The sequence below is a fragment of the Phaethon aethereus genome (assembly GCF_964289735.1).
Source record: "Phaethon aethereus genome assembly, chromosome: 12".
NCBI classification, from domain to species: domain Eukaryota; kingdom Metazoa; phylum Chordata; class Aves; order Phaethontiformes; family Phaethontidae; genus Phaethon; species Phaethon aethereus.
In genome coordinates this window covers 15683936-15700259 of record NC_138588.1, presented here as the reverse complement: position 1 = coordinate 15700259, position 16324 = coordinate 15683936, and the positions used below count along the sequence as shown (strand labels likewise).

Genomic DNA, 16324 nt, shown 5'->3' with positions numbered 1-16324 from the left:
AAAGAAGCAATATTGACTGCTGTTTCACTCATCCTGCTTCTTCCATATCCACCTCACAGTTAAGGTCAGTAGTAACTTCAGATACAAAGTTACTAAAAAGCTGCTTTCAGAATAAATTTAGCAAGACTCCATGCTGCTGCTGTTCTTTATAACTTGATAAAAATTTATCTACTTAAGCTGCAAAGGCGCAAGATAGTTGCTCGTATTTAGAAAGCATGTTGACTTGAATGCTCAAGATGTACTGTTCTTTGTGCTAAATTCCAACACTCTCTTGAACGGTGTGTATGTCCTCACCGGCCTTGCACTTTCAGGAGATCTTCTGTTCTCAGTACTTGTACTGTTAAGAAGACAAGAAAAAGCTTACAGAGTTAATGTCAGTATCAGACAACTAGGCTGGAAATGCCACAGCAATGAACTTGTGCCTTGTTAGTGATATTGGCAGGCTAAAATTAAACTATTCAGTGTATTTGATGTGTTCCATATTTCTTTTCCATAATGCCACAAGGAATATTTGATTAAAACCATGGCAGATACTGACAAGTGCAGGCATCTGCTGGAGCTCATATTAGAATGTCCAGCAATACAGCTACTAGGGCTAAGGATCTTGCAACAATAAAGACAGCAATATTAGATTTAAGAACACAATTAATTGTGAAGAGTAATTCCATAAAATTTAAACTGCATGGAGGTAAATTTCTGCATAGAGATAAATCTCAAAAAATAGGAAAAATATAGGGTAAGTAGGGGCTGTGGTTACATACAGAGGGGCCCCAGAAAGGACAACAAAGAGAGCTTTCTGTGGCACCCTGAGCAAAAAACACTGAGGTTTCAAAACTCATGCCATTAAAATACGCTCTAGGCTGAACACTGAAATTAGTGTATTTTTAAATTGGGAAGGAAATTTTAGTTTGTATTGCAGCTTGCTGATTTCATATGCTAATTTACACCCCTCAAACTAAACTGCCCTGCAAATTGAATTGTTAAGATAAAGAACTTTACTTGTTGGTAGTAAAAGTAATGTGCAATGGTCCTCCTTACCTTACAATTTTGGTTTCTGTTTCACTCTTCCCTGTGGTAACTTGTTGGGGGGAAGATTCAAGTGCAAGCCCATAGCCTTGCTCCCAGGGCTCAGTGCAACCCTGTTGCAGTGTTCAGGGCAGGGGAAGGGGAGGAGGAGAAGGGGAGACACAATACCTGGATCTTTACGAAGCCGTGCTACAGAGCCACTGGCTACCACATGTCAGAGACAACCATTCCGGTGCAGAAGTGGTAATGCTACCATGCTGTTTACTTGGCAGTCTTCCACCTAGGGCTAGGATATCTCCAGAAACACCTGCAGCCCTAAACTGTTGGTGTCACCTGCCCTTTAAAATGGTCCTGCACTCATCTCCCAGAACACAAAGAATAAAGCATGCATGAAGCCAGCATTAACCAGCCTGAGGGTTGAGCTGTCCGTTGTCTTCTGCTGCACTGCCAGCAGTCACATTTCATCAGTACTTGCCATATTTCACAAAATCAGATCTCCTGAGTTCTAGCTTTACTCCCTGCTTAAATCACATTACTGTAAATATGTAATCCCCCAACGGTTTCCAATATGTTTGCATCTTTAAAAAAAAAATAAATCCTACTCCATAAGTCGCTGAAGTACACTACACCTAACAGATGTGCTCTTTTAAACTTAGTGTGGATTTTGGGGTTTTGTAAAATTTTCCTAACACTTTATTAGCACAATGGTTTAGTAAGACAGCACCAGTTAGGGACATTATGAAGAAGCTTCCTATGAACAAGCAGAAAAAGTAAATACCTGTATGGAAGATCACATCCTACAGCAGTATCTCTGGTTTCTATATCGGTCTTTGGTTGGTTTTCCATTAAATAGTCCAATTTATCTTGTAATTCTTTATTCTGGAAAACAGTAATTTTCATCACAAGTTTATTTATTTAAATTATGTCAATTAAACAAGGAAATAAAATGGCACATTGGCTTATCCCCACAAGAAATAATGTAAAAGTATTTATTGAGAAAATACAGGAAACCTTTCTTCTGGGGAAAAAATATAAATTAAACCAACTGTTTTATTCAGAAGCTTCTGTTTTAAGTAATTATAATATTGTTATAAAATTGTATGTTAAGAAACTCAGCATGAATATTGAGACTTTGTATTACATACATTTCTCACGTGACTGGTGTCATAAGTTTGATTTCCATACTGAAGAACAGCAAATACATACAGTTAATATGCATCCAGATAACATCAAGTGACATTGGTTCAAATTTTATTTGGTTTCATAACATAATCAGAATAATATAAACTTAAAAGGTAATGCCTCACCTCACATTCTAAGAAAGAGATTTTTTCTAAAAGCTGTATTATAAATAATTCCTTTTCTTTTACTTTCTTCCTTAGCATTTCAATCTATGAAGAAAAAGAAAACAAAGACATTTAGTCAATTGGGGATAGGAAGAGGAGGAAAAAGACCTAGATACCACAGGAATAAAACATGTTTAATTTTATTGTTCAGCAACAATTGAATACCTATACATATTCACAAACTGCTTTAATCCATGGATTAGCTATCATCCCATACCATTAGGATCGTTTATATAAAGTTGATACACATACATTAACATGTCTTTTAAGAATTTCTGTTCTTCTGGAAAGAGAATGGAAACTCAAACATTGTCACGTAACAAAGCAGACTAGAGGAAACTTCATCTTGGATTCAAAGGCCTTTGCTCTAGTCCATTTTAACTACACCCAAAAATGTGTTGCACATTTGCTATTTTCTTGAAGGTCTTATTTGTTCAGTTATTTCCTGGCATACCAGACTCCTTGAAAAAAGTGCATTTTCATTTTATACCTAGGGAATACAAAGAAGTTATTTAGAAAAGTTAATGAAAATTAACATAAAAGTTAGCTGCACCAGAAGCATTGAATGTTAATACTGTTCTACATGGAACAGAAGACAATCCTCATATTCTGGGACTTCTGCTGGTCATAGAGCTATACGACGAGAACTTTTGCATTAAATCTTTCCCTGCTACCAGCACAAGCAGGTATGACCAGAGAAAGTGGGTATGACTCAGATTTTATACCAGTCCCTTGCTGCTGGCCCAAAGCTGTTCTGATTGTGTGGAAATTTCTTAACATGTGGAAATGAAGCTCCTAGAGCCACAGTTTTCCTCTTCCCTTCTTCTGAACCCTTTGCTTAAACCAAGATTTGCTCTGTGAGGTTCATACTGTTATCAGCAATAGTCTAAGAGACCTGTTGACTAGCACAGAGGTCCATTCCTTTCAGTTGACCATGTGTAGGACGCAATAGCATCTTGTGCAAACAAACTGAATTTTCTCCTCGGACCAAAGGAAAAGTTACTTGCTCTCTCTCAACCCCTGCTGACTACACCTACTAAAATAGCGGCTAATAAAAACAGCAAACCAAAACAATAGCTAAATAACAACTTCAATTGTTACTGCTTCTCCCGGGAGGCAGTTCAGGTTATTACTCATAGACAGCTGTAGACACACACCACTTCAGAAGCACAGAGGACAAGGTGCTTCCTATATCTGTAGTTACAGTCTACTTTAGATGTGGAAAGGAGTGTTAAAAAAATTTTTAAGGAGAATCATAAGAAGTGCACTGAAAGATCAGTTGGAGGGACAAAAGCGATTCTGCATCATGTTTGCGTGCAAGTAGGAACTGGGAGAAGATGGATTTCCCACTGTGCTCTGTGCTCATGTGAGTCTTGTCCTATGGCGACAACAATGACAGCTGATAGCAGCGGATACTCTTTTTGCTCAGTGTTAAATGGTGTCAGGTCAGTAATTTTTCCAATTAAATTTCAATCCTCCTTTCCTGAACAAACCACTTCAGGTCAGAAAGCATAGAAGTCAAAAAAACATATTTTCCTCCAATTAAGTCCATGGGAATGCGTCTCTCAACTGAGGTGCTGCAACATCATTAGCTAAAGCCCTCTCCTTGCTCCATGCCAGCTTTCTTTAACCAGGCAGAGCCCAATCAACAACTTCTGCTTTATCAAACAGTGCATTATCTAAGGCAATTGTCTCCACAATTCATTAAAGTAAATTAAAGACATAAAAAGTTTCTGATCTTAATCCTGAAAGCAGAATCAGAAGTAAACCAAGCTAGTAAGTGGATGGTCCACATCACAAATGGAATGCCACAGTCTGCCATGCACTGCGTTTAGTAAAGTCTCTATTACTGTATATATCAAAAAGTGCACCCCTTAAATTATACTAGATGAGGAAAGAAAGATACTCAAACTGTCATTACACCACTAGAAAAGTGTGTATCCCACACTTTCCTTCACATTTTGGGGCAATATGCCAACAGTGGAAAAAACAGACCTATGCCTATAGCCTTTTTTATCACAAGAAAACTATAAAAATATTTATGCATAATAAAAAAAATATAAAACTTCACATTAAGTGAGGTAGCTTTTTTTGGTCAAGTTATTGATTGGCTGTGGGCTTCATTGATACAATTTTAAGGAAAAAAGTAAAATGTATTTGTTAGCAAAAAAATTTGGTGGACTTTTACTAAAGTGAATTAATTTTGTTAGAACAGCCAAACTGAAATCAAGGAAAGCTCAGAACACATTAATTTTCCCTGCCAGTCATTATGTTACATTGATATGCAAGAAAGGCCATTTCCAAATACTTGAGTCAAATTTTCCATGCACTCTCACCAGTCACTTTTAAACTGTGTATCATAAAATCAATTTTGTGAAAGAACATTAACGAACTCCTTCAAAACCACCAGGGTAAAACTTTTCAGTATGTCTGGAAACAATGATCAGTAGAAACATTCACATCCTGCTAAAAGAGAATTATAAAATTCTCAAAGGTACAATAAGCAAAACAGTACTATCACCCTCCCAAAAATTTACTGCTAGGTATCGTAAAACATTTCAACCAAAACATACAGAACTATGAAGAAAATGAAGCAAAAGAAATGCATAAAGTAAACAAAAAAATGAAAAGTTATAAAACTAACTCAACTTAAATTTAGTCTTCATGGTCTTCAGTTATCACATCTCATTGACACAATGATCATTTATTAAATCAGGTATTTCCTTTTTTCCTCTTTTACTTCAAAGTGCATGCAAAAACTATCCATGTTCTTCTAAAGCTATTATCATTTCAGTTCTCAAATCACAGAAACACAACGATTGAAGCATTTTCAGAAAATCATATAACATATTTTGATCTTCATATTTAAATACAACTTTGTTTAATAGTGTGGCTAATTTAAGTCAGCTATATCTTCACTAGCTCAATAGCTTCAGTCCTGCCAATAAATTCCACTTCAGAAAAGATAAACTGTTCTTTTAGGTCTTCCAAGTGGGTCTTCTCTATTAACATTCTGTTCTCCTACTACACGTACAAGAAAGTAATTTTAACACCAGTAATCAGTACAACAGAAAGACAACTGAAGCCAAGCACAGCTATGTGATCAGGGGAGGGTTTTGCCCTGACAGATGTCGATTCTTGTTATTAAAGATAATATACCTCATGAGCTACCTATTCTGTTTTTCACATCAAACACAGAATATTTCTGGTTCCAAATAAGTGACTGAATTATCTATTATCCAAAACCAAGACCAAACTCTTGTGTTTCATAGCCATTTACCTGAAGTTATATTCAGTATGTTTACCAGTATTATGTACAAATAGATTTCATGTAACTTAAAATTAAAACTTATATTTTTGAGAGAGAGAGAGAGAGAAACCTCCAAGGGCTGGCAGATTGAACCATACACAACAGTAGTCCCCTACTACGTTTACATAGTACCAGCCAGAACCCATTAAATCTATCTACTTTGTCTCTCTGAAGAATTATGGCAGAATTTTAAAATACACCTTCTCTTCTACAGCATGGTGAAGAGGCAACGTGGTACTATATCGGCACACGCACAAAGTCTTAGTCTAGCAGTAAAACAGAATGGAATGATTAGACCATGCAAATTACAGATGCGATAAGGCTGTGAATTGGGTAACTTATATAAAACCTTTTGGTGGATCTTTAGAACATTACGAACTCAAAGATACAGCCACACAGACTAAATACATTCCAGGAGAAGTAAATTCAGCAGCGGCTAAAATGAGAGAGGCTGTTTCAGTGCTAGGGAAAAAGTCCTGCAGTCCCTGCTCCCCAGATGCAGCAGAGCTACCCTTTGAGGCCACTGCAGAAGGAAAGCAGGGCCAGAGTGTAGCAGGGCACCTACAGTACTTCATCCAGACATGTCGCATCCCCAGACATGTTGCCAACTAGTTGTCTCAGCAGCTACTGCAGTTCAAGAAACAACTTCCAAAATTATGACACACCTTTAAACCTACCCACAGGCCTGACACAGATGACACATCCCACCAGAGTAGTTTACTACAAAGAAAAGTTTATTTACTGAATAAGATACACATCATCTTATGCCATTAGCACCAGAAGTAAGCAAACCTGATTTGATTAACCCTTGAGGGGATATGACACAGGAAACCAGGAAAAACAGGAATAACTTTATGGGATTATGTTAATATATTACTATATTAAATAAAATGTAACCTTAATTCAATACATTTATAGAAATCACATTGCATAAAGTAAAAGTGACGGTTTTCTTTGAGAGAGGAATGTAATAAGAACACTGGATCATAATGCTGATGCTGGGTAAAAGCACTTCAAAAAATAAGATTAATGTCTTGCTACTTAATGTCATTTTGATTTTTCCATAAAAATCTTAATTATGGCAAACTAAAATAAGATTATAACACTTACAGTGCCATAAACCTGTATTGCACAAACCCAAGTCTTCAGAGTGTCTTTGTTTCAAGGAATTGCAGACGGAACAATAGATTTTGACTTCTGGCTGAATATAAGGTAAGGAGAAGGAGAGGAAAAACCATATAGGTCAAGCAATACTGAATTGAGGGCCCAAGTAGTAGCCAGAATAGCCTAGGGTCAGAAACAAATCAGTGCAAGCCAAAAGACTCTCAACTCTTGGATCTGAGTCACTTCTGGACTGACTCCAGGACAAAATTATCACCAAGATGTTCCTACATTTTCTTTGCTCAATGCCCAAGGGATGTAATCCACCTCATCCTTGCAGTGTCTGCAGACTTTAGCATTTCAGCTCACTGCCAACTCAGCAACTTGCTCCCAAATCTGCCTATTGCACAACTACCCTCTCAAATTTCTCCACCATTTTGTGCAAGCACTATCCAGGCACATCCTTCAGGCTCTCCTCTTCCAACCTTCGCTACAAGTGCCCAGATGGACTTTCCCTGGCACTTACATCTTGACCTGACTTGCATTGTTAGACTGACTAGCCATTCTTTTCCCTGCATGTTTCTACCAGTATTTCACATCTACATTAAGCAGTCAAACAAAACCGGCAAGCTACTTTGCAATATCATTTTACATTAATGACCCATTCATTCCTTTCAAAACAGTTCTGCTAACAGTAACAATACAAATTTAGCAACCCTGGGCCACACCATCACCCTCTTTCCTATCACTTCATTCTCTCTTGCTCCCCCGCCCCTCTGTATTCATTGCTCCTGCTTTCCCTTCTCCCCTGGGAGACATCCGGCTATTCCAAAACTGGAAGAGAAGAGCTACAAGGCCCAAGCGACAGTTTGACAGTGCCCATTTATCTGGTCTGCCAGTGACTGAGGGGCATCATATGCTTAGGCCACCCCAGGGGCGGGGAGCAGAGCGGATTCCCCCCAATGCCGTAACAACTAGGAGAGATGAACGCCCTGGCTCCGTCCCTCAGTACACACGTGCCGCTCAGGAACTCTGCGCCTGGCGACAGGCCAGTGTGGCAAGGTGCAGGCGAGCTCAGCCCTTCGGCCACCTCACTTCAATCCCCAGCATTCGGCTGTCAGGCACAGGAAGGGCATGTGATCTCTCCCCATCATGGCAGGATCCACAAAGTTCCCTGCAGATTGTGTTGGGTGTGCAGGTTGCATTTCACACACCCACTGCAATTTTTAATGATCTGAATCAGCACCTAAGGCCCCACATGCAGTGTGAATCATCCTGAATTTATCTGCTGGCTCAGGATCAATACAGCCACAGCACTTCTTTTCAAGCTCTGTCCTGCTTGACTCAGTCCTATTGCTGTTACCACCTCTATGCTTTTGCCTCCTTCTAAAACCTTGAGGTCATTTCTCTCAATCTCCCTCAATTTCCAGATTGTCGCCTTATCTTGTAGCAACTTCCAGAAAATTCAATTCTTGTCCATCCCATCAATGAAGATCTGTTTCTTTCTTGCTACTGTACCTTATCAAGTCTCCAATACACCTTCTCAAATACCAAAGATGTCATGCTATTTGAATAGACTGTGTAAATACTTTTTAGGAAGAGCTGCACTTATGAATTTCTCTTGCTCCACCAGGCAACTAAACTTCGCTTCAGTAAGATGGAAAGCTAGATGTACAAATCAACAGCATTAAATTGATCTCATGGATAGAGCAGCTAAGAAGAACAGTCAAGAGGAGAATTGCAAGACCTAAAAGAAAGAGTCTAAAGAAATGCTGGAGATGCAAGGAGTGATATTAGAAGGGAAGTCAACAGAATTACAAAGAAATTAAATCAGAAGGAAAAAGCATCTTAAGAGAGGATTAAAGTTGTGTCCAATTGTAGAGCCTTTATAAAGTCAGTCTGAAACAGCAAACTTGATTTTATCCTGTGTACTCAGACACAGTTCTGGAGGTTTGAAATATACAGTGATCTATTGGATTGGAACAGATCCAGCTGTTAGGTAAACTCAGTTAACATTTACCACTTGATATTATCATCCATTAGTTTAAAATATTTATCAGAACATGACAGTGTTAATATATTTAGGTATTATATATTATTCAAGTATTTTCCTTATTCATCTAGCATTAATGGATTGGGCATCCATAACACTGATACAGAGACATGAACAAACTGGTCATAAATATGACTAAACATAGGACAAACACATACTGTATGATACAAAACAAGACAGACAAGACATTGCAACATCAGCCTGAACTCTCAGAGTTAATTGCTGTACAAGGAGAGCAAGATTTTACTCAGTCCAGTATTTCACTGGAACTTAAGTGGTATTTATCAGAGGCTAGACAAGAGTGTTGAAATTTTTTCAAGGAACATAATACAGTTAAATAGGAATGAGCACCTTCACCTTTTAATGCTCCTTAAATCACTTGAGCGACCTCTCAATGCTTTTTGTATTTTAAAACTCCTATTGTATTTAAATAAAAAAGTGACAACTGATTTAAGTTAATGCACCAACTTAAGAGACCTTCCTAAATTAACAAGCTGTGTGAACACATTACACCAGTCTCTGATGTACATCTATTGCTAAAGCAGGTCCACAGGGCCTAGATGTCCTAATGAGTTATAAACACTGGCATGTTGTCTAACAATTCAACCTACCTTATTCAGATCTACCTTAGTAATGTGCAAGTTTTCTAATTAATGACTTGGCCAGGCAATTCCCAGCTAAAGAGCTGATGCTATGCATGTATAAACACTCTCACCAAACACCAGCAGTGATTCTGCTTCTGCCAATAGATAAGCAATGTACTGCATTGCTCAAGTCCACTGAAGGCTGCCAAACATTTGAATTGGGGGGTGGTGAGTTATTTATGTTCTGCCATTTGTCATCTTCCTCCAAGTTGCCAAGGTGCGTTTCTCTTTCCTGTGTGTTTTGCTGTTGTTGTTTTCTTTTTACCGTAGGTACTGTGCAATGCAGATTTTGGTTAGGAAAAATTTGGCATCTGTCTGTGGCTGGTAATTTCATCTTCTCTATGCTTCTGTGTGGCTTCTGTTACTTGACTTAAAATTGAAACTGTACTTCCATATTAAAACTGGGATATTTTGCTATATATCTGGAGTTGGAGTATCTTGATACAGAAGTTTTCAGCTGGTTAAGTCTTTGGTAGGAAAATGTCTTCTTTATTCCCCATTTGTGCAATACAAAGTATCTTCTGTATTTGGAATATCATTTGCTCATTAGCACTTTGTCCTTTCATGCAAGTATCTTCCACAACAGAACAGGATACAGTTTCTCCCTGGTGTTTGGTCACCATTTATTATCCAACGAATCTGAGACTAAAGCTGGAGAACAGCTCATGGGCCATGACCTAGAGACAGTTCAATTCAGTAGTTAGGGGAATTTCATGTGAAATCTGAGTTCTGTACATAATTTCTTGGCATGGAATCAAATACCCTTTTCTCTTCTCAGTCCCTTTCGGAAGAACTCTCTACATTTGCATCAACCCACTTGCCTTGCTGACAAAATGTAAACGTTTATTTCCTTCTCTCTCCTGCTTCTCAACAATGAAACAATATTACATATAAAATAAGCTTATTGGGCCATGAAACTGCAATCCATTTCAACGGCAATTGCACAAATCTCAAAACTAAAGCTCTCTTAAATGTCTCCAGGTTTGAAACTGAGATCAAGCCAGGAAATACTTTGGTTGCTGATTTAAAAGCTCTCTCCCATCTCCTACACTGGCACAGACAGAATAAACTGATTGACCATATCGAATAAGTAACATAAGACAAGTTTTCACCCCTCTCACAGAACAGCAGCAATTTCAAGCCTGAAAGAAACAGTGTGGTAGCAGTTTCCCATGCTCTCCCACAGTGCCTCTGTGTCTGCATCTGCCTGCCCAGTTCCATCTCTGCACTGGAAACTCCTTAGTGGAAGGGCCTGAAGTTTGCGTGCTTTCACCCTTCACGTAGTGAGTCTCCCTGCAAATTTTTCCTCTAATTGAACTGGCTTTTTCCTGGATTGTATTTGAAAGTGTTTTTCTGCCCAGCCATACTTTAAGATGGCTACTAATTGAGTCTACCATTATTAACGTTCACTGATTTCACCACTGAGCTCTGTGTGACCCACTCTGGCCATCTGTCTCTTCTCACACTTTTTTTGAACGCCTACTATGTACAAACAATATGAGAAAAGGGCTGGGTTTCTACACACCTGCCAAATGCAGTTCAACACAGGGATAAATCTGTCAGCCTTAAACCATCTGCAATCCCTCTCCAACAAGAACATGAGACTTTAAGACTATGCAGGATAACTTTCTACTCAGCTGGTGCTCTAATGGGCTGCAATCTTGACTCTCACAGCAGAGAATCCCTACAAGGCTGAAAAATGGGCGTGCATGGATCTAACACATCGAGACGTTGAAGGTCACCAACTCCAGCAAACTTCCATTTTATTTCTTCCATTTATTTTCTTCTGAAAGTTATTTTACCTGCTCCTGTTTAATTTATGACTGGTCTGGCTAGGTCAAGTTGAAAAGGGTTCTATTAATGCCTGAGGTAGAAGAGTTTATTTAAAAAAAGAAAAAAGAAGCAAATTATTTCTTTGCTAAGGAGTATAAGCACACTGAACTGTGATTGCCCTTCTCTGCATGGGCTCAATTCCACAGGTCACACACGTACCGCATTCAGTACCAACAAGATGGGTCCTGTGAAAAGGAAGGCTTTAATACTCTCTTCCTTCACGGCCTTCTACATTTGGTACTTCTCTGCCAGCATCCCCTTTTATGCATGTCTAGATTAGGACTGACTACAGACTCCCGACACATTTTTAAATGCCATCAAAACAGCATTGGAGGGGTTAAAGCTGCCTACTGCATCACAAAACTCCACCATAAAGCTTCTCTTTCACTTCCTCCTGACTGCTTGCTGTTCTTTTACAGAATGCCCTGCACCTGTCCCTTGCAAATGATCCATCATATTTCCCTAAAAAGGCCTGGAGAGCAATCTATTTTGTGATTTTTCAGCCAGCAGATTAATCTCAGTACTTGTTCAATTTTGACAGTTCTCCATGTGAGTTTGGAGCAGCATATCGTGTTTGTTCAGCACTCCCTTGAAAGGATGTTCATTTCTGTAGCTGCACTTTGTCTAAGTTTGAGATGGTAACAGCATAAACCCGTTGTGGTTTACATGAAAACTCATTTATACTTCAGATCTGTGTCCGAATATACCAAGATAATACTTAATAAAGCTCATCCTGTAGTCAAGCAAGCATAGGCTTCGCCATCATTCTCACCTAGTTCATATAGTAGCTTTGTTTCAGCTTCTAACAAAAGCACTGCTGATAATTTTGGCTATTTACTTTCTTCCCACTTCTGAGTTTCCCAGGTTAGCTTTTTCTCAGTCCATTCTCGTGCAACAGAGAAGCTAAGTGTTTCAGAAAGCAGGCTTTCTAGCTGCTTTGACATTCATTCTTTCTCAATTGTATTCTTTAAATGCAAGTTATTGGTCATTATAATAGTCTCATAAACCTTAAGATGGAATGTTATTTTACAGATACCAGCCATGAAACTATTGCAACAATGAGTAATATGGCAGGTTTCCATGACACTTTTCTAGATACTCCTAGCCGTTACATTCTGCGTTCAATTAAATTTAATGTAAAGAGGACGTGCGTTCAAATGTAACCTGATGAACACATTTTCTGCAACCTAAGTAGTACTTTACTCTAGAAAGTATATTTAGTGCTTCTGCTCACTAGTTTTTAATTTAACTCCAAAACAGACTCTTCAGATAGCATTCTTTTTCAACAGCCTACTTTAAGAAGTATTTTTGTTGCCAGTTTCTCAGCTTCTACAGCATAGCTAGAAAGTGTTGCTTAAAGTGAGCCTAAAAATACTTTAATATTTACGTAGGAAAGAGCACAAAATCATGAAAAATACCATATGCCTGGATAGCTCGGGGCATATACATCTGCAATGCTTTTTATTTTCCCTTACAGTGGACAGCTACTCTTCTCTGTACTATTACAGCTGCTATTTTTAGGCCTTTAATTAAAAGAGTCCAGTTTAAAGTAGTACATGCCAACTATATTGTAGATATTTCCTCACAGTACAAACAGAAACCACAGATAGCACAAAATTACAAAAACATCAAATGCCTAATGTATTTGGTATCATCTGACCTGATCCAACCTCTGTTACAGGAATCTTTAGTTAGCTCACAAGTGAAAATACAGATGTAGCTACAGGGGTTCATGCAGTTCTCAAGGAAACTGAATTACAAGAAAAACTAAAACACACAAGAGCTAGAGAGAGCAAAATATATTCCCTGAGACTACATGCCAGTCAAGGATTTGCAGAGAGATTTAATTGATTTTGAAAAGCAGGTAGTCAGACATAAATTAAAAGTATGCATATTTGACAGCTAAGTAGTGAGTTGGTCATCTAACATTCTACTTGTTAAATAGGATAACCAAAAGATCTATAAGGGCTTTTTGTGTATATAAAAGCACCAGCAGAGATAGATTACAAGGAACCAGCAAGCTAAACTCCTCCATTAAACCTAATATTTATGAAATAATAATCGTTGGCCAAAGCTTTACAACATGTTTTTGCCAAAACACCCCATGGAACTGAAAGTATTTGTTATACCCACACAGCCCACTAGAAGTCAAGTTACATTGAGCAGTTTAAAATATATTTAGTAATAAAGGGCAAAGTTTAGGCCATCATCCTCTTATATATTACTAGAATCATCTGGGTTGCCACATGTATCAAAGTGACAAGTCCTTTCCAACTTTTGGTTAGAACAAAAAAAGCTCATAATATGATGGTTTGCTTACAGAGATACAAAACAGATTAAATAGTTGTTCCCATAATCCATTAATTACATGGACTGGGTTATTAGGTTGAAGAGTTTTCTTTAATAAAATACCACGGTATAAAGATTGCTAGCTCAGTTTTAGACCACCTGATATGATGCTTGACAACAGTGAAAACGGCGAGCTGAACTAGAAACAAAACCTCAAGACTTTATACCAGTCTTCTATACTGATGATATGACAGAAGACCTCTAATGCAGAGAGATAGGTACTTTTAAAAGGCACCTAGTATCACACATCTGATCATACAGCAGAACTACATCCAAATCATATATATATTTCCCTACATCTGTTTTGTTTTATAACTATTGGTTATATATATTAATATATTTAAAAATATATTTTAAAATACCACCTTGATAAAAATGGAAAAACCCCATGTCTGATCAGAAATCCTATAATAGCACATTGTGAATACAGAAAGAATGCCTTAGGTTAGAATGGTTTCCAAACTTTTGATTTTATGAACGTGTGATGTCCAAATACAAATAAAAGATATTTCACGAACGCTTATCCTCTGTACAATAGCAAGGCTCAGTGTAGTAGTGCTGTCAGTCTGCTTTGTAAAGCTCCAATTTAAACTTAATTTACCTATTTCCTATGTCATTCTTTCATCCACTGTTTGCAGTCACAGCCTTCTGACTGCTAAACAGTTTCTGGGCACATAGGTAGCCTGTAGCTTAAAGCAACTTTCCAACAGAAAGCCAATTAAAATTTTACAGGAAATTATGTCAGCTAAGATGATGGCCCAAGACCAGGGTAAAAAAGATGAGTGGTAAAAAACTGGGTTTAACCCTCTCTGGGGGACAACATAAAAAAAACCAAACAAACAAAAGGCAGTTTTTGGCTTCCACTTCTGTACAGGAAGGAGACACTCAATGGCTAGTCTGCATGGTTTCTGCAGTTACTCTCTGAATGCTTCAAATTAAGTTGGAAGTTATATATTGTATATCTTGGACTACCATGAAGAGTTCCAGAATTAGTGTCAGCCTAAAGACCACAGTATATAACCCACAGCCACCGGATTAAATTGCTTTCACCTAGCCTTTCTGCTTCACTAGCTCCAGATGCTTAAGTCATCTTCCATTGTGTTTGTAACTAAGGTGGCATAAGGAAATTGCACACAGAAAAGAGCTCTCTTTGGATTATGTACTAAAAGAATCAGCGTTCCCAAAAGACTCAGAATTGTTTTACTAGATCGCACCTCCTCAACCATGTGCTTGACTTTCTTCTGTTGGCAGTGGACCATATCATCCAGATGTTTGATTCGCTCTCTTAGGCTAGCTGCTACCTCCTCCAAATGCTGTGACCTAGCAGAACATAGAAGAATTAGGCATATAAATGGGGAGCTATGCAGTATAAGCAAAACAAGAACAACTCACCTTTGTCTTGCATACTGGCGTGCTTACTCAGAGCCTGAAGTGCTGACAATTAAACAATGTGACAAAGCTGGTCTCCTTAAGATGTCTGTTTTTCCTTGAAGTGAAAGGCATTTAAACAACTAGATCTTTATCGTCAGTAAGACACGTTTATCCTGACTTTATCACCTGCAAACTTTCTGGAAATATATACTAAATAAAAGCCGGGAAGCATATCTGCTGGCATCCTTTTAAAAGTTCTCCTACTACAGGGAAACCTTGAGTCAAGGATTTGACATAGTTGCCAACAGCAGCAGAATGCTAACGAGTAATATTAACTCATCAACAGTCAGCAGGAATTGTTGTGGATGTTTTAAGTTTGTCTGTATGACTTTAGATAGATTCTGCATTTCTTCAAATCTGTTTAACACAGAATTTGAACACCCACAGAACTCTTGCCACAAGCTGGTTTGACATCTTGCCAGAAAAGTAGTTTTAGAATACTCAAAGGCACAGGAAGGAAACTTTTTAATAAGTTATTGACATGTTGGCCAGGACAGCCTCCATTTTTATCTGAAAGTACAACTCTTGAAATTCTTCAAAGAAAGCAATTGCTTGCTTACAAAATAAACTTCTGTACTCCTAGGTTCAGGACTGAACAGAATTTGAGAAATGGAGGAGGGGAATCAAAAACAAAAAGGCTTTTTTCATCTTTGTCTGTGCACAGCAGAAGAAGCTGTTGAAGCTGCAAATAGAACAACCATTCTAAGGCAAAGCAGCAGATGGCAAACTGTATAACATGATTCCAATGAATGACTGAATTGTATGCTGTTTCCTCCCAGAAAGAGTCTCTATTAACAGTGAAGTACTCTACAGAACTGTAACTGCAGCACTTTGACAAGGATTCAAAAAAAAATCAAGGCATTGCTGCAGGTTTTTCAATTCTGCATATTAGCACCTCACAAAACCACGATTTACATTTTGATTGCATTCTATACACATATTTGTTGTCTCACAGAAAGATTCAGATTTTAAGCACTGACAACAATGGAACAGAGGTCCTTCCTCAGGTGGAGCTCAAGCATCTGGTCAGGTACAGACAGGTAAAGAGAACTTAAGAACAGACTTCAGCATCTGAACACAGATTCATTGTTTGCATTGCAGAGATTGCAGCTGTGTGCTTGCTTGCATTGCACAAATTCCTGTCTGAACATTGCCTTTACCCTTTTTACTGTAGCATAACTTTTCATGCTGAGTGGATAGGGCAGGATTCACTGAAGTGAGAAGAGTCTCT

General features: G+C 38.2%; 1 protein-coding gene across 1 annotated transcript in view; it reads right to left on the bottom strand.

The window, feature by feature from the left end:
* Positions 1-231: 231 nt before the first annotated feature.
* The window catches only part of MYZAP (myocardial zonula adherens protein), a gene marked incomplete at both ends in the record, with an annotated part of 44682 nt that continues 28589 nt past the window's right edge, over positions 232-16324 (bottom strand). The window contains 4 exons of the mRNA XM_082004937.1: positions 232-337; positions 1805-1905; positions 2334-2417; positions 14877-14982. Coding sequence (XP_081861063.1) covers positions 232-337; positions 1805-1905; positions 2334-2417; positions 14877-14982 — 397 coding nt within the window. The remainder of the gene's footprint in view (positions 338-1804; positions 1906-2333; positions 2418-14876; positions 14983-16324) is intronic.